Source organism: Microchirus variegatus, assembly GCF_963457635.1.
Source record: "Microchirus variegatus genome assembly, chromosome: 13".
In the NCBI taxonomy this organism is placed as follows: Eukaryota; Metazoa; Chordata; class Actinopteri; order Pleuronectiformes; family Soleidae; genus Microchirus; species Microchirus variegatus.
In genome coordinates, this window is record NC_139814.1 from 8,865,335 (window position 1) to 8,888,091 (window position 22,757).

At 39.3% G+C, this 22,757-nt stretch overlaps 2 protein-coding genes across 6 annotated transcripts; one reads left to right on the forward strand and one right to left on the reverse strand.

Moving 5' to 3' along the window:
• Positions 1-329: 329 nt before the first annotated feature.
• meaf6 (MYST/Esa1-associated factor 6) lies at positions 330-13,947 on the forward strand. Of its 5 annotated transcripts, XM_083899874.1 has the most exons (8): positions 330-427; positions 1,133-1,248; positions 2,369-2,456; positions 2,543-2,588; positions 2,691-2,886; positions 4,112-4,141; positions 4,957-4,990; positions 5,648-5,927. In XM_083899874.1, exons 1-8 carry the CDS (start codon positions 338-340, stop codon positions 5,660-5,662), a joined length of 615 nt encoding a protein of 204 aa, XP_083756000.1. In that variant the 5' UTR covers positions 330-337; the 3' UTR covers positions 5,663-5,927. The 5 variants fall into 5 exon arrangements, with proteins under 5 accessions (XP_083756000.1, XP_083756002.1, XP_083755998.1 ...); XM_083899876.1 differs by lacking the exon at positions 4,112-4,141; XM_083899872.1 differs by lacking the exon at positions 5,648-5,927 and having other exon boundaries at positions 4,957-5,110.
• A 773-nt stretch (positions 13,948-14,720) lies between these two features.
• On the reverse strand, positions 14,721-22,510 carry fhl3b (four and a half LIM domains 3b; the record flags this gene model as incomplete). Its single annotated transcript, XM_083899983.1, has 5 exons — positions 14,721-14,872; positions 15,648-15,834; positions 17,610-17,779; positions 18,573-18,747; positions 22,355-22,510. 5 exons carry the CDS (start codon positions 22,508-22,510, stop codon positions 14,721-14,723), a joined length of 840 nt encoding a protein of 279 aa, XP_083756109.1.
• Positions 22,511-22,757: the final 247 nt, after the last annotated feature.

Below are 22,757 nucleotides of genomic sequence, written 5' to 3' on the forward strand. Positions count from 1 at the left end.
TAACTAATGGCATTTTATAGCAAAAAAAATGTGTGTGTAACACACAGGCACAAACCAACAATCCATTACAATGTTATACAATGACATATTAAAGTCATTTTCTGACGTATGTTTTGGCATCATCCAAAACACCACGGTCAAAAATATATATAAAAAAATCGAACTAAGTACGTTAATTACGTCCTATCAGTAAAACCTGGCAACGCAGCTTCGAACTGCCGCCCTGTAGCAGACCTACAGCGACATCTGGTGGTCAAACCACAGACATGCAGCCAGTTGTTCTTTTACAACCCGCTCAGTCCGCCGGTGTTTTTGTTTCCAGACACATCGATTCATCATGGCGATGCATGCAAAGTCGACCCCGCCACAGATCCCGGACACCCGCCGGGAACTCGCCGAGCTTGTGAAGAGAAAACAAGACCTCGCTGTAAGTTTTCGCTGCCGCGGTTTCGTTTTAAAATAAATCGCTGTTAATTATTTTAGCACGAATTGCAGCTAACTGTAACTTTATTGTGTGCCTCGCTCTGGACACGCAGCTAGCCGAGGCCATGCTAAGTGCTAAATGCTACGCGCTAAGCTAACAATACAAACAGTAACACATCTGTCGGTTTACTTTACTCACTTTAACGCTGTAGGCTTTATTATTATGTGTTTAAAGTTAATTGTGATTGACTGCTGTTGCGACCGAAGTCTCTGCTGCAGTGCAATACAACGAATATGTCAGTTAGTTAGCATGTCAAGCTACATGTTAACTATCGCCCGGTATAGAGGAGTTCTCGCGTTGTTATGATTCAATCTTACGTCAGTGGTTTGGAAAGCATCATTAAAGAAGTTTGTTTTTACGTGGCTTTTATATTACGATTAAAAAACGAGTCGTTTTGCAACAAAAACAGGTTGGATGAAGGGATTAGGTCGGTGACTCTGTACAATAGTGGTTGCATTATTTCATATGAGAGCTTTTCCCTTAAATATGATCTTCTTGACAAACATAAAACCTTTGCATCTTTAACTAAAGCCATTACATTATCTTACTCTTATACATATATACACATATGTGGGGGACATGATTGCAGGATAACATAAGCAAGTTTTGAATTGCAGCTTTTTAAATTATTTTCTTAATCTCCCCTAGGAGACGCTAGTGAACCTGGAAAGACAAATCTATGCGTTTGAAGGCAGCTACCTAGAAGACACTCAGATGTATGGCAACATCATCAGAGGATGGGATCGATACCTCACCAACCAAAAGTAAGTACTTTATATACAATACATCTACATAGCATGGAAGAGTATGAAATCTAATTTGAGTAATTTCCAGGTCTGGATAAGTATGGAAAATTGTTTGTGTTGTGGTTTCCAGACTATTATCTCACTTTCTAAAATAAAATATATTATTTTATACAAATCAAAACAAGTTTACTAACACAACATAGCCTACCTGCAGATGATATGAAACTAATCAAGCTGCCTGTATAATGGTGTTGGGTTACCGTTCGCTGTGCCGTTCTCATTTATAAACATTTTTTTCCATCAAGTCGTCTCAAATTTTTGGCATGTGTGGGATCTCTAATGCATCTGTACTTTCACATTTTGTTATACATGTGAAGGTCTTAAAATACTTTTTATTTATGATTTCTTTTTATTCATTTATAATTTATTAAGTATGTTTCCGCCAATAGCCAGTGAAGCAAGTTTTAGTTAATTGTACATCCATACTGTTACTGTCTGTAGGGGTTGCAGATACACAATTATTAATTAGCATTTAGCCTTAATAAAATGCTGTGCATTGGACATGTCGCAGTTTGGAGTTCATTCACTTACATGAGCTATAACACGTAGGTAAAAATGTCTTGTAATTACATGGCAACATAATGGCATACATAGTCAGAATTTAACATGCATGTTAAAAGTTGGATTTTAAAGCTATTTATTTACTTAATTAGCGTGTAACTATTGGTATTCAGATGTTTAATATTGACTGAAAAATCCTTCAATAAGTCTGGAAATTAGTGTCTGGAAAAGTATAGAATTTTGAAATGGAAAATGTGTAGGAACTCTGAGAAAATGCTGTGGGAGTTTGGTAGATACGGCAAGATATCTATGACCCTGTCATCGTCTTTCTGGTGAAAACCAAATGGTTGTATATCCTTGTTATTTGCTTTGTATCATGGGTGTCATGTTTATGGTGAGACCAAATTTAAAGGATCAGCTTAAGTACACCTAATCACTATTTTGTTCAGGCTCACAAAAATATTTAACATGACAGAAGTGCATTTGGAGTATTTATTTATGTTTAAAATCCTCCTGAAATTTGTGGAATACAACATGGAAATTGTTCTATTAATTTTGTTACTTCAAATTCCCACAGGAACTCTAATAGTAAGACTGACAGAAGAAATAGGAAATTCAAGGAAGCAGAGCGTTTATTCAGCAAGTCGTCCGTTACATCAGTTGCAGTAAGTCCTTCACTCACTCATATTTTTCGTTTATTTTGTTTCTACATAAGATATGTACAAAAATCCATCTGTATTTTCCTTTATAGGCAGTATGTGCACTTGGTGGAATACCCGATCACATGAATGAAAAGCGTGAGTAACATCAATACTCCAAAAGTGATGGAGTGTTTCTTTTTTTCGTGGTCTTTCTTTGTTTCTCATTCTGAGTTTGTGCTGCTCTTCGGGTCTCATCAGGTGAGGCAGGCAGCGGCACAGAAAGCGACGCCTCTCCGGATCTCCAGAACCAAGAAAACGAGCCAAGCCAGGAGGACACGGAAGACGTGGACTCGACGCTGCAGGACCTAAAGCCACAAAAGGCAGCGTCCTCCTCCTCCTCATCAGGCAGCCATCACGCCAGCCACAAAAAGAGGAAGAACAAAAACAGACACAGGTACAAAAATTAAGATACAGCTCTATCCTTATTATACACTATATGGCTTAGTCATTTTACTTAGAAATTGAAGATCCTGCTTCCTGCAATACTTCCTAACAACAAAAGCACATTCTTCAGCTGTGGAAACTGTCCACACATAGATTTATGTAGAGTCTGAATTTTAAGTACACAATTACACTGTTATAGTTAGATGTAATAATCAGGCAGTTGTCGCTCACCAGATGAGGCTGGTTTTTCGGTCTCGGCCTCCCATCTGTCCACATGTCACAATGCTTTACTAATAGTCTGATTCTGAATAAATACACTTTTCTTTCCTCCTGCTGTCATAGCTGTAGCTTCCTGGTCAGAAGCCTTTGTTGCACCTGGTAAAAACTCTAATAAAACCACTTAAACCTGCAGGTAGCAAGAATCTTTCTTATATATCTCGTTAGGTGACACACCTAACCTCACTAATGCCTGCAAAAAGTCTACAAGATAAAATCAGGCCTGATACTTGAGGCAGTGGTTCCAAATATTTTTCTTCTGATTTCCTTTTCAAAAATCTATAGACTAAAGCAAATCTAGTTTTGTTTCCATAAGATTATGACTAGGAATTGTACACATGTTTGGGCCGGGCATAGCAAAAAGGCAATTCTAATATGGGTGGTATTATTATTTGAATATTCTAGACTGCAGCACATGAGAGCTGGTGAGATAATGCAGGGTTCCCTGTTTGTTAAGCTAATGGGTTAGCCCTTTTAGGGTAGCAGCGAGTGACATTGCGTAGCTTCCTGTTTCACTGGTGTTACGTTGTTTTTGCCACAATAAATGTCGCTCTAATTTTCCATTTTCTTTCATTACTAACAGCCCTCACTCTGTCAGCGACACACTGGTTATTCTAGCCTTGCACTTAGCTTAACAGCAATGGTCACTCACTCACAGTCTCGTGTGGCATTTGTTTAGTTGTTGGAGTGAAACGGTTTTCCTTACTGTGGTTAAATGTCAGTATATCATTTAAAATCTATTTCAGGTCCGCTCGACCCTCACTCTTTCTAACCCTATATTAATGGTAGCAGGTTCTCTCTCGCTCTCTCTCTCTCTCTCTCTCTCTCTCTCTCTCTCAAGTCTGAACTGCAGTATTGTGTAGGCTGTAGACTTAGATTGAGGTTGGTGAACTAACTGCTGCTGCTCTCTTCCTTCCCTCTAATGCTGCCCCCCTTTCCCCAAATCCTCCACCCTTCAGCCCTTCTGCCATGTTTGATTATGACTTTGAGTAAGTCCGATTTTTACTTCCTGCTCCTGTGGCCTTCACATCCTGCCTGCTCTTAATTTCCCATCCTCAACTTTTCCAGCTGCTCTGCTTTCTTCTGTTCATATAGCGTTTGAGTTGAAGCCTGCTCACCATTCAGCCATACTGCATGTCCAACACATTCTTTGGTTTGAATGCTTATCAGCATCTTGTGCTCTGGATATCACAGCATAAGATTTTTTTTAGTGCTGTGTGCAACACGTTTCCATGACGACTGACCAGAAATGAAAGACGCGCATGATGTCATGTTTACGTGCCGCGACACCGGAGTCCAGGCACCATTTACCAGTTAGCTCCGTTAGCTACATTAGCTCCTTTTAGCTGCGTTAGCTCGCCTACAGTCGAACTGCAGCGGTCTGTTTATTAAACGGAAAGAGCAGCGCTACAAATAACCAGCGTACATGTGTACTGCGTATGTGGGCCTCTGTTTTTAAAGTTTAGCGTTACTTTACAGACTCGTTTTAACAATCCGGAGTCACGTAAACATGATGTCACGTGCGCCTTTTTCCGGTCAGTCGTCATGGAAACGCGTTGTGCGTTTTTCTTATTCCTTTATTTTAGCCCAGATTCATCTTAAGTGTGTCAATGGTCACTCCAGCAGTTTGGTGGTCTTGTCAGAGCTTTGGCTGTAGATTTGTGCACAAAACAAGAACAAGCACATGGCCATTTAGCATTCTTTTCCATGGTACAGTAGTGGGTACCAATTTTCACCAATGATGCATGTCAGAAACTGTGTTATGTGGGATCTCTAATGCATCTGTACTTTGTTTTTGTCATAGGTTTGACATGAAAGTGAACAAGAAACCACGAGCTGTAAGTGGAATTCATCTGTGTATTTAAGAAAGCACTGTGATAAATAAGTGCTGTAACCGTTGTGTATCATTAGGCATTTTTCTGACATCTGTTTTCTCAATCATCAATAAAATATCTTAGGAAACGATACAATAGTCTGCTTCTGTTTTCATATAACATTTATAATTTTTTTCTCCTACAATACTGAAGAAATTTGATCTGCTGGTCATTTTCATAATTTATAGATTAACTGATAATATACCTCATAATGACAACATCCTAAAATGTTTTTTGTTTTTTTGTTCATATTCAGATAATATGATTTTCAAATAGTTAATTTACTATTTGATAACTAATTGATTAATCACTATAACCCTTCTCTGTTAACACTTTTACAACACTGTACTTCCATGAATATTAAGTAGGGCTGTCACTTCTTCCCAAAGATAAAGTTTGAATACCTTTATAATCACCTTTGCTTTGTTCAAATAAATATGATAGGCAAATGGCACAACTTAAATTCTCATATTATTTGCCTGGAACCCATGACCTGCCAACTTGATTGTGTGGCTCTCTTTTTGTTGACAATATTAGATCATATTTTGAGGCCTTGTGTTTATTTTATTTGTAGCTGTAACTGATACATGAGTCGGTTTTCTTATTCTTCATCTCCTGCAGGATTACTCAACTTAAAAAAACGACTGGAAAACCTGGACACAAGAGGAGGATGCATGTAGAGAGAGACACACAGTTTCTGGACATTGTGAACTTTGTATGCCTTGTTTTTGTTGTTGTTTTTTTCTTAAATCGTCATATTTTAGCCTGTACTGTGTGCATTGTATTGAAACATTCCCCCTGCCACCACAGTGAAGATTGTGACCTACGTATTAAAGTAGAAATGTTACTGGAGGCCTGACAAGGACATTTCCAGGAGCACACCATTTTGTATAGTGTTAAAAAGAAGACTGTATTTATTGATGTTTTTCCATTGTATGAAAGATTTTTGTTAAGCATCACATTGTTGTATAATCCTCAAATATCCCACATCCTTTTATCACGTTTTTTTTGTTTGTTTTTGTTTTTTTACAAAAAAAATAAAATACCAGCAACGTGAATGTGTTTTGGTTATATGTATCCAGAATAAGAAGCTGCGCTTTTTCCTCACTCATCACAGCAGTTAGAGGATTGTTGGAGGTTAAAGATTGGCTTAAACCTCCACACATTTTCCATCTTAGTTCCTTGAGTGTCAATTACTACCACATCTCATGATGCCTGAAAAAAATTTCCCACACATGGAATATTTTCCACTCTGTCCTAATAATATTTTCAGTGTTTATCCAGCTATTACAGAGGAAACCCAGCACATTCTTAAGTGACAGTTCTTGGTTTGCAAATGAAAATAGATGCTGAAATAAACTGGTGTTTTAGAACATGTTGATGACAGCCCACAGTTATGCATACTGATGCCTGGCTTCTGTCTGTTACACACTTAGATATTTTAATCTGTTCAACAAAAAAGTCATAATTATTCAGTTATTCCTTTTCTTTTTTTTACTTTTTAAAGTTTCAGCATGCAGTATTACAATGGTGCACTAGGTGGTGCCATTAGGCAAGGTTAATTATAACACACTGACATTCAAAACAAAACATTCACATTTTCATATTTATTCAGAAGATCCAGTCAAGCTAATAGCTGTGTAAACAACATAAACTTAATGAATCCATATGGAAAAACTGGAGTAGAATACGATAAAAAAAAAATAAAAAAAAATTTTTATGTACAAAAATGCAATGTAGCATGGTTTGTTATTAATCTCATTAATCTACAACTGATGTTGGGTATAATGTGGTTAAGCATCACATTAAAAAACTAAAAATCCTCTTTCAGAGTTTGGCCCAAAAGCGGTGTTGGAGCAAAGTACAGTTAAGGAGATGTCAGGAATAGAAAGTGTGAGGCTGTCACTGATGTAGTACGGAGTAAGGCCATAAAGTAACAAGCGAATAAGACCTTATTAAGTCATCTCTATAATTTACACCACCCACAGACTTTATACTGTATGTGTAGTAAATGTTGCTTAGGGAGGATTCTGTTGTCGTGCTTGGAAGCAGCTCTGGATGTTTTATTGGGTTTTTAAAATGGCCTGTATACAAAAGTGCAAGTAATCTTGTTCGCAGTAAATTTAAGGCAATGCTCCAAACCAAAGGGAAACATCAGGAGTGGATTTATTTATTTTACTGAAAACTTGAAGTGCTTGCACTCATGTAAATGTTTCAATGTCTCAGGGTGCTTTCATTCATTTTAGCATAGCTTGGCCACCACTTTGAGATCTTTCAGCAAATGTTTAAAGGTGCATTATGTAATAAATCTAAAGCAACTGGCCCTCAAATCCTCCTCATATGTCTCAGAGACTCAAGAATAATGGTCATATAACAAACTGAACTCACCAACAATAACAGTATAGACAAAATATTTGCATTAAAAAAAATCTTTTGCAGACTGCAAATCATGTTTATGTTTTGAAATCATGTTTTGGCATGTGGCGCCACCTACCGCTGTCTACCAATCATTGCAGTCAGTAGAGTCTCAGCTGCCGAGCAACCACGGGTTGCCAGTTACGTCAGAAAACGAAACCTAAAAAAACGTAGTAACCGTTTTTGGCCACATTCTTACATAATTGTGGCACCTTTAAAGTTCAAATTTCAAATTGAGCCTTTTCAAATTTTAATGATCCTAGTGATATTAATGAATATGGATTTTAAAGTGAAATAAACTGATCAATGATGAGTTATAATGGTGATTTACTTCAGCTGATGAAGGTGGAATTGTGCATTAACCCGAGTTTAGGGTTATTGGAGCCACAGCTTCAGTATCCTCCTCCCTACTTGGATTTTTTTTTTTTTTTGGATTGAACTGACATATTTTAAAGCTCCCCTACTGAACATTTGTTGAAGTACTTAAATTTTGCACTGACTACAACATTAGTCACAACTGGCCTGAACCACTATCATCATCACAGGGGGAGATGGAGACATGGCATCCTGTGGAAAAAGATCAATCCCCTGACACATAATGAGGGACAGACTGACTGGAAAGAGTTCATTCCTGAAAATAACATTCCTCTTTTTCATTCACCACCATCACCGGTCCACCCCACTGTCACATATCTGGTATGAATGCAATGATGATCCTTTCTTTTTTTTCTACTCCGACCCATGCAGCAGTGTGACACATTCATGGTTTCCAGAGGGTTATTTATTCAAATAGCTGAAGAGTTATCCGAAGGATAGTAAGTAAAATTCTCTGGATCTCCGGAGCTAAGAATAAGTATTTATGTTGGTGCTGTGACTTTGGTGATCTCCCAGCTTTGTCTCTAGCACTACTGGCTCTGGTGATCTGTGATTATTGTTTTTTGTTTTGATTAACATTTAATTAAAACCCTTTTGATCCATGGCATAATTTTTTTTTTTTGTGTTGATTTTGGATAAATTATGTTTTGTAAATACAAATGTCAAAATAATTCTATAAACATTAGCATAACTTAGCATATTAGCATGATAATGGTAGCATTTAGCCAAGGGTGTTAGCTCATGTTTAACTATGCTAACCTGATTATATTTTCATTTTGTATATATTTTCTATATATTATTTTAATTTGGTTTAATGAAAATAAAACTTTATAAATCCTATCAAGTTTGCCTGTTCATTCATGTAAGACAGCAAGTATGACTACCAATGTATTTGAAATAATAAATGAGTATATATGCACAACATTCTGTCATGTTAACATCACCAAACTAATGTTCTATAAAGGGTGTAGAAAAGTGACGTGAGAGGACGTTCTGGGAACCAAAGGAGAACATTCTCCAAGGGTGTATGAAGGTTGTAACAAGGCCACATTATACTTCTCCGTAATGCGTTATCCGACTGCGTCACCACGGAGACCTCTCGAGCCTTCTCGAGCCTTCATACTTCTCCGTCGTGGACGGACACGCGCTGCAATTTGCCGCCCGATCTGTAGGGGTCGCTGCTGGCTACAGTGAGCAATGGCGTCCGAGAGAGAAAGAGAGAGAAAGACTGTTGTTGTTGAAACAGTGGCCGTTTCTCACTTTTCTGTGTCCCGGAACGCAGTTTTAAGATAATTTGTGGCGAGAAATTGGCCATTTATTGTCTAAACATGTGGTTTGTGTGTTAAGATATGACGTATTTATAGTTTGTTCCTACGCAGAGCACTTTACGCAGGAGTATAAATTGGGCTTAAGTGTTGGGAACCAAAAGAATGTTCTTTTCTTTCTTTTTTTAATACTTTATTTTTAAAGCAAAAGCATTAACGACATACAGAATATAAGAAATATATGCATATATATTAAAAACAATCAGACAAGCAAAATAAAATAAATAGATAGTTGGTCACCTACACATTCATAGACACTATACAGATGAACAAAAGAATGTTCTTTAAAGGTTGTGACAGAGTAACTTCAAGGGGAACTTTAGGTTTCCATATCAACCACAGGAGAACCTAGGGAACATTATGGGAACCAAAAAGTGTTAGTTCAGTGTGGGCTTGTTTTGTTTACTCTTTCCATCAAACTTATTGATTGTTGGAGTTGGTTAAATTTGTATTCTTTTTTTTTTCACCTAGCTTGGAAAATAGAATAAAGGTGATAACTCCTGCTCAGCCATGTTAGCAGTGGCTCTTGATCTTATTTTGTGTAATGCTTTAATGACTTTGTCAACTTTTAACGATTGTTTTTCATAAGGTTAGCATTTGCCATAGCACTGGTTTTGACTGACGTTTCCTTACAGCTGTTGATGCAGCTGCGATGACATTTGGAACATTTCCTTCTCACAGACAGACAGACAGACACAAATGCAGCCAAAAACATGACCTCTTTGGCAAAGGTAATGACAGGTTATTGTGCATTAGCACAGGTTTGGATACATGCTGATCATTTTTCACTCAGTGCTATTATATTCCTCCGCTCCTCCCACGTCTGCTTCAGTCATCCAACACATAGATAATGTAGACGCTGTGATTTTGTTCACATGGCCAATGACTCTGTCATGAGTCATATTCACCATGCTCAACAACCCCCAGCTGTGCAATGTAATTTGCCTGGAAACTCAGAAGAATGCATTCCACACATTTATCCTTGGGCTGAGTGAGTAACAGGACATGAGTGTGATTTGTGTTTTACTTAACAACACCAATGTTAAATTTCCTGTCACATCAAGAAATTAGTTGGACAAAACTGGCCATGGCAAAGTTTTTAATTGAGCCAAATGAGATTCCTAAAGTTTACTATGACTTGCTCAGCTGAATGAATGATTAGTTAATGGCCAATGCTACACTATTTTGCTATTTTTACCCCAAATGTTTATTTATTTGGGCAAATCAAGCAGGGGAATTTCAAGAGACTTTGGTGGCCCAGGCATAAGGACCTGGGGGCTTACGTCAAACCTAATTTTTTTTTAGTTTTATAATAAACTCCATGAAACATAATTCATGGTTCATATGAAATTATGAAGTTTTTGGCAGCAAGCTAGTGGCATATCCTCATTAGGGGCTTTCTGACCATGCTGTCATTTCAGTCATTACGTATAGCGCCAAACATAGAATTCAATAAACCTTTCAGACTTTCACAGCAAAGCAACCCTAATCAGTACATTATCAGCTGTGATATTGAGACACTAACCAGAGAGACCAACTGGCACCTTCATGATATGCCCGCTAGACCATAATCTTATTTCCTGCATGCTGGAAATCCAACCCAACAGGAATACACTGGTTCATCAGAAAGAAGCAATCACCTGCTTTGTCTACTCTATTGCAATACCCAGAGGCGCAGCTTGTGAACAGGCAAGGCAGGCAACTGCTTGGGGCCCCGAGCCAATAGGGGCCCCCGACACCTTTACTGAAATGTGCAGTGACCAGTCGCCTCCCCATCCCCCTTAAACAACAATGGGCGATTTGCAATGACATCTCAGTAGGAAACCTCCCTAAAGGGGCCCCACCTCATGTAACCTCTGTGAAGTTATCATTCTGCAAGTTGGAAAATGAAGAGGATTATTTGCATCTATCATATTATTTGCATTACATATGTGTAATGCATATCTTTTTTACTCAGTTTATATATGTTTTTTTTCAGTTATTTACAGTATTTTATTGTTCTATATAATTATATTGTTTTATTATGTGGTTTTTTTAACAGTGGAATGTATTTTTATTTTTTACAAAGTTTATATAGTTTTTTAAAAGCTATTTACAGTATTTTATTGTTCTTTACATTTATATGTTCACATACTTTTTAATGACAAGGTTTTTCCATGTTATTTCATTCATTTTGAAAAAAAAATATTTATTTTGAATTCATAGATTTTTCATTGGTGTCAGATTATTTGTAACATAACGGTGATGAACACTGGTTGGAAGGGCCCCCTGGGAATTTTTGCTTCGGGCACCTAAAGACTCTAGAATCGCCTCTGGCAATATCTCTAAATGTAAGGCCATCTTCATCCACGTTGTCTCAGCTGTTTCAGCCAAACTCATCATGTGACACAAATGTATTTTTTCCTGACATGTTCTATTTAAAAAATGTTGTCAGTGTTTTCTGTAAATAAACTAAATTATGACCCTACGTCTTCAATCCAAGTGGCTTTGATGCTGTGAGAATCAGATGAACTGAAGTTCTATTTCAGAGAAACAGATGGTTTTAATAAAACAGAATTATTGGCATGCTGGCAGCTACTCCGGCAGGCTAAGGCACAAGTGTGTTTTGGTAATTTGAGTGAACTGACCCTCTTAAAATTGTCCTCATCATTCAAAAGTTACAACAGGACAAATCCCAAGGAGGCAAAGACTGAGACCAGCTGGCAAAAGCTCAAACGTGAATCCTCAACTGCACAGAGTTGTCTAAGGATTGTAGACACAAGGAAATATGAACCTCTAGGATTGTGTGTGAGGTGTCGTGTTTTTCTCTCCTCTGTGGTCTGTCAGAATAATGTCGTCTGATTATTTCCCCAGCAGAATCTCCCCCCGAGGTCGTGCAGGATGACATCTTGAATATTCACTGTGGTTCTTCAACCTCATCCTATCTCCTCCTCCTCCTCTTCTTCTTCTTCTTCTTCTTCTTCCTCCTGGGACCAAACAACACGGCTCTCTTACATCCCCACAAACAAGGTCAAGCATATTTCAGGAAGAGTCATGGGAACGGCTCAAACAAATAACAGCACCACATGGAACTTTTATTTTTCATCTGGTCGATCTCGTGATAAGATGTTTAACGGCGGCATGCTAAAGAACGGACTTGCTGCAGTGAGTCAACACTAACGCCGGCTCATAAATGATGATCAAAAGCAGGAAGTTGCAGCGCCGTACATCACTGCTCGACGGTTACATTTCTCAGTTAGTACCACAGGCCTGGAGTGAGAAGAGTGCTCGTAATTATTTTACATTAGCACCTGTCAAGACTGTCTGTACCTTTAAATCTATCTAATCTGACTTTTTCTCCTTTCTTCAAATAATATTATTCCAGTTAACCGAATTATCTTAACCCCAAATGCATTTACAAGTTTGGGGAAGTGGATTAATCATGATTATTTTCAAATATTAAGAATTTATATAACATTTTCGACTAAATACTAATATTTTGAGGGTATTTGAACAAGTTGCAAGCTGTTTTATTTATATATGACGTCAGTACTACTGTAACTTTAAACGTCTGACCTTTAAGATCAGTGTGTCCCTGTCAGCTGGTCCTCTGTTCCCCCCGCCTGACGTGGACATTAGCCTGGCACAGCCTCCATATAAACACAATCAGAGCAGATCAGTGCAGAGGTTCTGAACTGTAAATATTTACACAGACTATGTTAGTTAATAATAAGGGAAAGTCTTCATGGGTCCAGTCTGCACACACTGAAAACCTTTGGGAACATGGTGAGGATTTAAAAAAAAATTAAATAAATAATAATAATAATTAAAAAAAAGGTTTAAGATGACGCAATGGTTTAAGTAAATCATTGTATCAAGGATTGAACACTTTAATGCGACATCCTTCTTCAACTCCTTCTTTAACTTTTACTAGTGAAGTGTGCAATTTGCAGATGAATATACACACGTGTGTTTGAGAAAGATGCAGCCTTCTGTTCGCATTAAAACTCAAGGCTTCCATAGTGATAGTAAATGTAAAAAGGCTCACTCTACGGTAACAAAACAACATCAACTAATAGTTTATACAATCAGGTGATTTTATATTAAACAAATTATTATTATTATTATTGTTGTTCTTGGTTCGTGCTGCTGCTGCTCTGTGTCTCCCCCTCTCTCTCTGCAGGAGGCGTGGCTGACCTACTCCCTCTCTCACTCTCTCTCTGTAAAGCCCAATTTATACTCCTGCGTAAAGTGCTCTGCGTAGCTACGCAGAGTCCTCTGCGTCGACGCAGAACCTGTCGAAGAGCCTCTGCGTCGTCTCCGGGTGCACGGAATATTTTTTAAGTGTCCGTCACTCCGTCAAGGGACAACGGAGACGGCAAGAGCTGCGATTGGTCCTCAGGACAGGCCGAGCTAAGCTGCTCTGTGCCGGCTCTCAGTGCGCTCCGGGCGTCCTGACAGAGGCGGAGCTGATCCCCGCCGATAACGCCGCTGCCGAACTATAAATACGTCATATCTTAACACACACAGCACATGTTTAGACTCTAAATGGCCAATTTCTCGCCTCAAATTATCTTAAAACTGCGTTCCGTGACACAGAAAAGTGAGAAACGGCCACTTTTTCAACAACAACAGTCTTTCTCTCTCTTTCTTTCTCGGACGCCATTGCTCACTGTAGCCAGAAGCACAACAACCTTGCGCAGCGACCCCTACTGATCGGGCGGGAAATTGCAGCGAGTGTCCGTCACCACGACGCAGAAGTATAAATGCTCGAGGCGTCTCCGTGGTGACGCAGACGGATAACGCATACGCAGTCGGAGAAGTATAATGTGGCCTTAACCCTTACCCTTACCCTAACCCTAACCCCTAACCCCGGTCACATACAAAGCGGGGAACATAGGACCCGGGGAACATAGATACTGTCCCGTCCCCGCCTAGCTGCATCGGCGTTTCCCCCTTCACCTCACTCACTGGTTGTTAGCACAATACACTTTCTGTGATTATTTGTAAATAGATATTATTTAAGTTTTATCTTCGGTTGTCATCTGTCTGCATTTCCGGGTCCACTACTAGCTGGATCGTTTCTCCATAAGAGAAACGTGACAACGTCATTTATAAATAAATATATGCACCATCTTGTTTTATGATCATTTTATTGCATGTACACCAGTGACAGTGAATTAAAGCTGCAAAGAAAGCACTTGATTCAAACACGCGTTTACATACAATAAGCAACTAGCAAAAGGAAAAAAAAGGCACTTTTTGATAGAATACATTTATTATTTGGTGTTGTCGAACTGTTATGAAAGAAAGTATTATATACAGGTTGTTATCACCTCTATGAAAAATATAACTGCTTAAAATTACATTTTAATATTTCATTCGCTCTTTGGTGTGCAACATAAAATAGGGCGGGAGGGGGGGGAGTCGTACACTCTCTGTGTACAAAGAACAATTAATGCAGAATTTATACAAACATTACGACGTGCAGAAGTCTGATGAAAGCTGTAAATACTGAGCTTTGGGTGAATTGCAGTGTTCAAGTGCAAAACTGAGGTTCAGGAGTTTCTCTGCTGAGTGTATACAGTTGTTGCAGGTGGTCAGTCTTCGTTGTTGCAGTCCGCACACAGAATTTGGTCGCGGTCGGGGAAGAAACCGGAGCCCACCAGCGACACGGAGCAGCGTGAGCACTTGAAGCACGGCTGGTGCCACTGTCGCTCCTCAAACGAGACGTACTTTCCGTCGCCAAACCCTGCCAGAGAAACGCATGAGCGACAAGTGAAGGAATGTCTCCACGGAGAGTTTAATAACAGCCACGAAACGCGCAGGAAATACTAAATGAATTCCAGATAGCATCAGCAGTTTGGCAGGAACTTTACCTGAGAGCGAGAGCTCTGCTTAAACCCGTTTCTTACCGTTTATTGTTTTGGCATTTTAACCTTAACCATGACGGGAATCATAAGGAGAAAATAGGAGAGGATAAGTAACAAAAACTCCTCAGCAGGAAATGAATCCCGAGTATTGCACTGAGGTCAGTTTAGGTCAAACTTTGTTGTCCACAATGTGGGAAAACGGTCTTTGGCTCTACATAAAAAAGTCAAGACATATTCATGCAAACAATTTAAAAAGAAAAAAACAGGAGAGTTTGATCAATTACATGTGATTGCAATATGGGAGTAATATTATGGTGATACCATCTACTATATAATACTTATTCATTTAAATTCAAATGTGAAGGTATCACAATGATTGTCACTAACAAGCTTTGCTATTGAGATAATACTATGGCAATAACTTGGTAATAATGTCAAGGATGAAGGAGATTTATATTGTCATTCAGCATGAGGAATGAGACCCTGGTCTCTGTCGCCTATACTTACAAGTAAAAATGATTTAACAAAAATAAGTTAAAGGCAACATAAAAATAACAAGTAACACCAACAAATCAATAAATAACAGCAATATTATAAATACACAGAATTATTACCATTTTGTTTTTCTACTGTAAGTGCTTTGTGATAACTCACCTGTGATGGCCGTGTTGCAGCCGGCACACTTTTTGGCATAGAGGCTGCTGAAGCACTTGACGCAGTACGGACTCTCTCCCTGCGAAGTGAACGACTGACCGGCCAGTGACGCTTTGCAGCCCGAGCAGCAGAAACACTCTTTGTGCCACACTTTGTCCTTATAGGTCACTCCTCCTTTAGTGAGAGCCTGGAGGACACGCACACACAAACTGTCCAGATCAGTGAAAATAGTTCAAAACCTATTTTTAGTTCTATCTGGCAGCTGTAGTCCTTGTTTTTGCTTGGTTGTGGATCAGAGGAACCAACAGCCATGTTGCACATGTGTATGGAGTATACAGTATCATTCCTTTAAAACATTGGTTCTCAAAGTGTGGCCCGGGGGCCAATGGCGGCCCGCAGAAACATTTCTGGCGGCCCGCAATGAATTACAGTTGATAGTTTTAATCCAGGAGCTTCTAAGCTTGTTAAATGTTTATTGTACATTACTGGATACAGACCAACAAGTGTAAACAAAAATAATGGGTATTTACCTGGTTTTTATATGGGGAATTTTAGTGTATTATTGGGTTATAAGCTGGTAATAAGTAGGTAGCTAGTAAATATATGGCCCTAACCTGTAATTAGAAGGTAAGAACAATGGCCAAAATACTGTAATTACCCAGTAAATTATAAAGCGTTATTGTATTAATGCTTAAATTACTTAACGCTAAACTGTAGAAGTGAAATCTGGTCATTTAAATAATTACAAATGGGATTTCTTTCTGTTTTTTTTCCTTTGGCGGCCCTCAGTCCAATGTTGGGTTCCTAAATTGGCCCTCAGGTATCAAAACTTTGAGAACCCCTGCTTTAAAAGCTTAAACAAAAAGCAAAGTGGACCTTAAATCTAATTTATATTTGTCATTTTATCTGGTGTTTGACTTATTTATTCATTGCTTTGTGCCTTTTACTCGTCAACGTCATATATTATGTGTATATTTTTTTCTAAAAAAAATGTTTTCATCTGCTTATATAGGGTCAGTGTTTTCTTCGTCTCTTGCTTTTGTATCACTGTCTGTACGAGCACAAACAAAAGACTGAAGAATGGTAGGACGACAATAAAATGTGAGCCTTCACTGACTAAGTAAGACATAGTTGGTTGATGCATGCATTGACTGACAGCCGGTTTACTATCAATTAAAAAAAGTTTTCCTGTTAAAGGGATAGTTCGGAATTTTGGACATAAGACCTATTTTCCAACTCAGCCGGTGTGATGGAGACGTCTGGAGACGTTTTTAAGAAATTTCATTCAGTTCTTCTAGTTGCCGAGTTCGCTGGTGCTATGGCTAGCGCAAGTCAATGGAATGTGCTAGCATGGCATTAGAAACACTCATACCGACTCCACAGTGCACCCGAGGCAAATCAACCTTGCAATTTGAAGGATTTATTTCTTGTCATACTTCCGGCAGCGGCGGACTGATTCCACTGCTGCTGAGAAAGTAGTCCATCAAAAATTCATGCAATTCGAGGTTAGTTTTGTTTCAAATATTATTCTGTCAACACAGATATGTACATCGATAGTCTGCCGTTACAATTGATTTGCCTCTGGTGCACTGTGGAGTCGGTATGAGTGTTTCTAATGCCATGCTAGCAGGTACCATTGACTTGCGCTAGCCATAGCACCAGCGAACTCGGCAACTAGAAGAACTGAATGAAATTTCTTAAAAACGTCTCCAGACGTCTCCATCACACCGGCTGAGTTGGAAAATAGGTCTTATGTTCAAAATTCCAAACTATCACTTTAAATGTGATTATAATTTGAATTTATCTGTTTTTGGACAAATCACAGCATTCAGAGTCGTCACCTTGGCCTTTGAAAAACTGACACTTTATCAACTTAAGAATGAAATGTGAAATAAACCCAGCCATGAAAGTGTTGTGTAATGACATGGTTAAGGTTAGAGAGTTAGACGAGGCCTGGTTCACCTTTTTGCAGAGGCTGCACTGAGGAGCAACCCTGCCCTCGTAGCATGGCACACAGTAGTAGTTGCTCTTGTCTGGGATGAAAGCTTCGGCGCCGATCGGCTTCTCGCAGCCGTGACACACAAAACAGTCCTCGTGCCACGTGGCATCTCCGTACTCCAACATCTTGGAACCTGTTGTAGGATAGAAAATATAATACAGGGAATAGGTTTGTGTTGTTTGTTGAAAATACACTTTTGTGTTCCTGTCTGCTTGTTTTCCTGCTGCTCTGATAAAATGTAAGAAAATGATCACGTTCACGACAGCTAAACCTGCTCTCACTGCACAGTACGTTTACATTAGCTTATCGCACATCAAATAAATCTGTTAACAATTTTTTTGAGTTGCTCCACTTCCACATACTGTACATACACATGCTTCACTGCAGAGGTTTATAGAAGCTGGGAACCAGTCATGCTTATGAAATTGGATGTTATGTCAGTTCCTTTAATCACTGGCCTTGTTTTACAACTTCTGGGACCTGACATGAAGAGCAAAGGCATGACGGTGTTTTGAACTTGAACTTGGCTGCACTTTTAAGGAAAGGGGGGGGGGGGGTGACGGTGGTGATGGTGGTGAAGGAGGAAGAGGAGGGAGAAGTTTTTTAAAGACATTCCAGGCTGAGCAGAAACTGGAGAAAAGTGACTACTGCAGTTCAGAGCAGTGGGTTATAATAATCCCACAGCACCCACAGGCCTGGGGTAATTTTCAGTCATCCGACACCGCCATACTGCACTTGTGTCGTCACAGCAGCTAAAAAAAACTCTGCTAGGGAGAAATTTTCACCAGAGCGAGGAAACAATCATTCTGTCACATCTGAGCTGTCACACCCCACTTCACCAAAAACTCCTTAACATGAACTCTCTGACTGTGTGTGTGTGTGTGAGTATTCAAAGATCGTATGTGAACCGTCTTCCCTGTCACTACCTGGCATGACTGTCTTGTCGCAGGCCACACACTTGGAGGAAAACTCATTGCAGAAGCAGTCGCTGCACACGAGCGCATCGCCCTGGATGGTGAAGGGCTCGTCTGCCAGAGAGTGGTCGCAACGGAAACAGCGAAAGCAGTGTTCGTGGTAATGTCTGTTCTCATAGAACAGCTCCTGGAGGGGAAAGACAAAAAGGGTCATATTGAGCGACTACAGAGATATAAATGGATCCATGATAAAAAAAACAACAACATGAGATTAAACATCTATTAACTTGCTTTATCCTCTACTTGACGGTTGCATGGGAAGCTGAAGCCAATCCCTGCTGAGATGAGGGCAAAAGGCCTGGACAGGTCACCGTTCACAGGGCAAACATACAGACAAACTCACACCTATGTTGAATTTAGAGTGTCCAATTCACCTAATCCCCAGTCTGTAAGCCAGAGTACCCAGTGAGAACCCATGAGCACATGTGGAGAACATGCAAACTCTATACAGAAAGGCCCTATTTTTCATTGTGAGGTTCAGACAAACTCTATATTACTTTTTCCTGAATTCAGATATTAGGATGAGATACATTTAAAATTTAAATGTGAAATGAATGATTTTGAAAAGGATTACTATATGCAAATAAGCACCTAACAAAAGTTTTTGGTGTTTTGCGTCATTTTGATGGACCACTGACTTCTAACAGGAAAGTCTTTCATTCCCAGGCTGCACCTCTTTAAAAAGAGTGTAACTTCATGATAGTCAGAGATTTAAACTGCCAGAGTTAGGCCCAGCAACACCAAGACTAATGCTGAATTGGGGACAGTTTCATTTTATGTTAACACATTAGAGCAGGGGGCCCACGGTTGGTGTAGTGGTTAGCACTCTTGCCTTTGCAGCAAGAAGACCCAGGTTCCTGGGTTTGAGCTGCGTTTGGAACAACTTCGGATCAAGGGTCTTTCTGCAAGGAGTTCGCATGTTCTCCCCGTGTACGTGCGTGGTGTTTTCTCCGGGTTCTCCCACTTCCTCCCACAGTTCAAAAACATGCGATATGGGGATTAGGTGAATTGGTCATTCTAAATTGACCGTAGGTGTGAGAGTGAATGGTTGTTTGTCTCTATATGTGGCCCTAATGGACTGGTGAACTGTCCAGGGTGTACCCCGCCTATCGCCCAATGTTAGCTGAGATAGGCACAGCACCCCCCGCGACCCTCTGGTGGAGAATAAAGAGGTAGATGATGGATGGATGTTTTGCTCTTGAGTTTTATCTCAAATCTTTGCATCTAATGCATCCCATCACATCATTTAAAGGTGAAGTAAGTAGTTTGACCCTCTGGTGGAGGATAAAGAGGTAGATAATGGATGGATGGATGGATGGACATTAGAGCAGCCACACTACCACAAACATGTGTCTTTCACGCTGCTCTTCTTGAAAATGGAGCTTTCAGCATTTTGTTTCACAAGCCGCGCATGGTTTGCAGCAAAATAGGCAGAAAAAAAGATCTATGACCACAGTATGAGTCATATTTAAAGATATATTATTTATACAAAAAGTCAAAGGCAAAGACTATGTAGGAACAACACAAACAAGTGAAGCGTTGTGTAACTTTTGGTGATGTTTGCTCTTGTTGATGTGATTCTTCTTCTTCTTTGTGAACAGAAATTGTGGAACATTATTTATTTGCGCACTGCATCTTATCGGACCTAAGTGAGGGAGCGTCTGTGTGTATACAGCAGGAGTGCAGGGGCGGGCGGGGACAAGAATCATGTATCCCATCAAACTGTTGAATGTCCTGAAACTTTTCATGTGCTTTTCTGGGTGTTTTGGGACAACCTCCCCCCTGTTTGCAGCTGTTTTGCTTTACAGTTGCAAAGACAGAATCAGAAATGGTAAAACTAAAAACCTAAAAACACAAAATGTGTACAATGTTGCGTATGTTGTCTTGACATAAATTATTCAAGTGTCACCAGGCAACACAATATTTAAATCCTGAGAAACACATACATTTGTTTATATTTAAAAGTTATACACTACAGTGTTAAAGTGGAATGAATATGAAATGAAAAAAATATCCTGTTATGAGGAGAGTGTTGTTTTAAAGCTGCTCCAAGCACAGTGTGGGATATTTACACATGAGAAATAATAAAATAAATAATTATACAATTTAATCATCTAAAATAATAAGTTGAATGCATAAATATAATCTATGATGTTGTAAAAAAGATAGATATGATTTTATAGCCGTCATCCCTTAGCTGAGATCCTTATCTACTGGGGCTCTCCTGTTACTCCACAGCTCCTCTGTTTGCTGCTCCCCATCCGCTTGAGGGGTCAGAGGTCAAGGTCAGCTGGAGGATTCAGTTTCCCACACAAGGACACTACAGTGCTTTGGATGTTTTTATGACACAGAAGGCTAAACCCAAAGTTTAGCCTTTTTTCATTTTCCGGGACACCCTGCTGCTGCTGCTGCCCTCCAAACATAAAGTACTTTCTCCAGTATTTTGTAATAAGAATAACCCTCTTTTGTGATTGTTTCTCTCAGCTGCCCGTGTTCCTGTTTATGTGCAGCTCTGTGACTAATGGCCTCGTTGAAAAGCCTGGTAAAAAACTGGTGTTTGAGGAATGGGGTTTCACAGTAAAAGAAACAGCCAAGCGAGCGTTGCTGAGGAAGCATGAAGGACGAGTTGTTACGTCGTGTGCGGAGGAGGCAACGGCCAAAGCAAGCAGTGGCGTAATTTACTGCCAGTCCCTCACAGGGAGTCCATATTTCACAGGACCCTGAAGGCCACATGGTGTCTATGAGTGTTTCCATCAGTGTTTTTTTTTTTTCACTAACTGAGGCATTTGGGAAGATAAAGGCAATTACACACAAGTAATGATGAGCTGATGTTTTCCAGGAATACAAGCTGGTCTCTGACACTGGAGGAAGTACTATTAAAGGTCCAGTATGTAACATTAGAAAGAAATAATAAACTACCCATAAGTATGTTGGTATAAGTGTACAATCACGTTGAAATGAAATAAAAAGTTTGTAGAAAAGGACTTTTACATGTACTTCAGGCCTTGATTTACAGAGGATTCAACACATTTTGAGAAACACCCTCATGTACTTTCCTTGACATAATGTGTTAAATTAGAGAGTAATCTATACATTAACATTCATGTATTATTCCATACTCTGACACCTAGAAAAAAGGTCTATGCGTAACGTGTATAGTTTGCTAATTTTATTGGATAAATATAGTAACATTTCATGGACCCCCTGACAGTATGACACGGACCCCCATGTGTCCATGAACCCCCATTTGGGAACCACTGCTCTTATGTTATTTTCCTATGAAGTACATATTACAGTGATACAATGGTCATATCTTCATATTTATTTTACAATTTGAAATCATGTAAATATAATTAAAAGATTACGAATGACTTAATTTATGTCATTTTTTTGGTAAACATTTATTGTGTAGGTGAGACAGTTAATCAATAACCAATCAATATCAATTAGGAACAAAATGTTGAACCATCATTTTCAGTCTCATGATAACTGTTCTCGGATTTCAGATGTTTTTTATCATAAGCTAAATAAATAAATAAAATAAACTGTACTGTTGATTTAACAAAACGTGACTAATCAGTTATTTAAGAGAATGATTTCCAGATTAATCATTGATTGTAACCATGTTTTCAAATAAGCTTTGTGGAGTAAAAGTATCACATAGTAGCATTACACAAAAGTACACATACTTTCAGTGTATGTACAGCAGCAGAGTAACTAAATTGATGATATACCTTGGCATTGTGACCGATGATTTCTTTACATTTCTGGCAGGTGTTGGCGTGCAGGCGGTCGTAGCAGGGGATGCAGTGAGGGTTGTCCTCCACCTGGATGTATTTGCGTCCGTACAGGGACTCGTTACAGTTTTTGCAGTCAAATCGGTCGCTCATGATGTTGTTTTTCCTGGTATGAGGAGGAGAAGAAGAAGAAGAAGTGAGGGAAGGAAGGAAGGGAAAGGGAGAGAAAGTTTCGGACTTTTGGAACAAGAGGGACAGAAATGCAGGGAGCCCTCAAGACATTTTACAAAGATCCTAAATCTGCACAAGATGTATTACACCGCTGAGAATATCATATTTTTTTGCACTCTTGCCTTTGCAGCTAGAAGACCTGGGTTCCTGGGTTCGAGCTGTGTTTGGA

Excerpts from the sequence above, each read along its gene's own strand:
- meaf6 (XM_083899872.1), top strand. The coding sequence starts at position 338 with ATGGCGATGCATGCAAAGTCGACCCCGCCACAGATCCCGGACACCCGC. Across the intron at positions 428-1,132 it reads AGAGAAAACAAGACCTCGCT|GAGACGCTAGTGAACCTGGA; the intron begins GTAAGTTTTCGC and ends AATCTCCCCTAG. Across the intron at positions 1,249-2,368 it reads CGATACCTCACCAACCAAAA|GAACTCTAATAGTAAGACTG; the intron begins GTAAGTACTTTA and ends AAATTCCCACAG.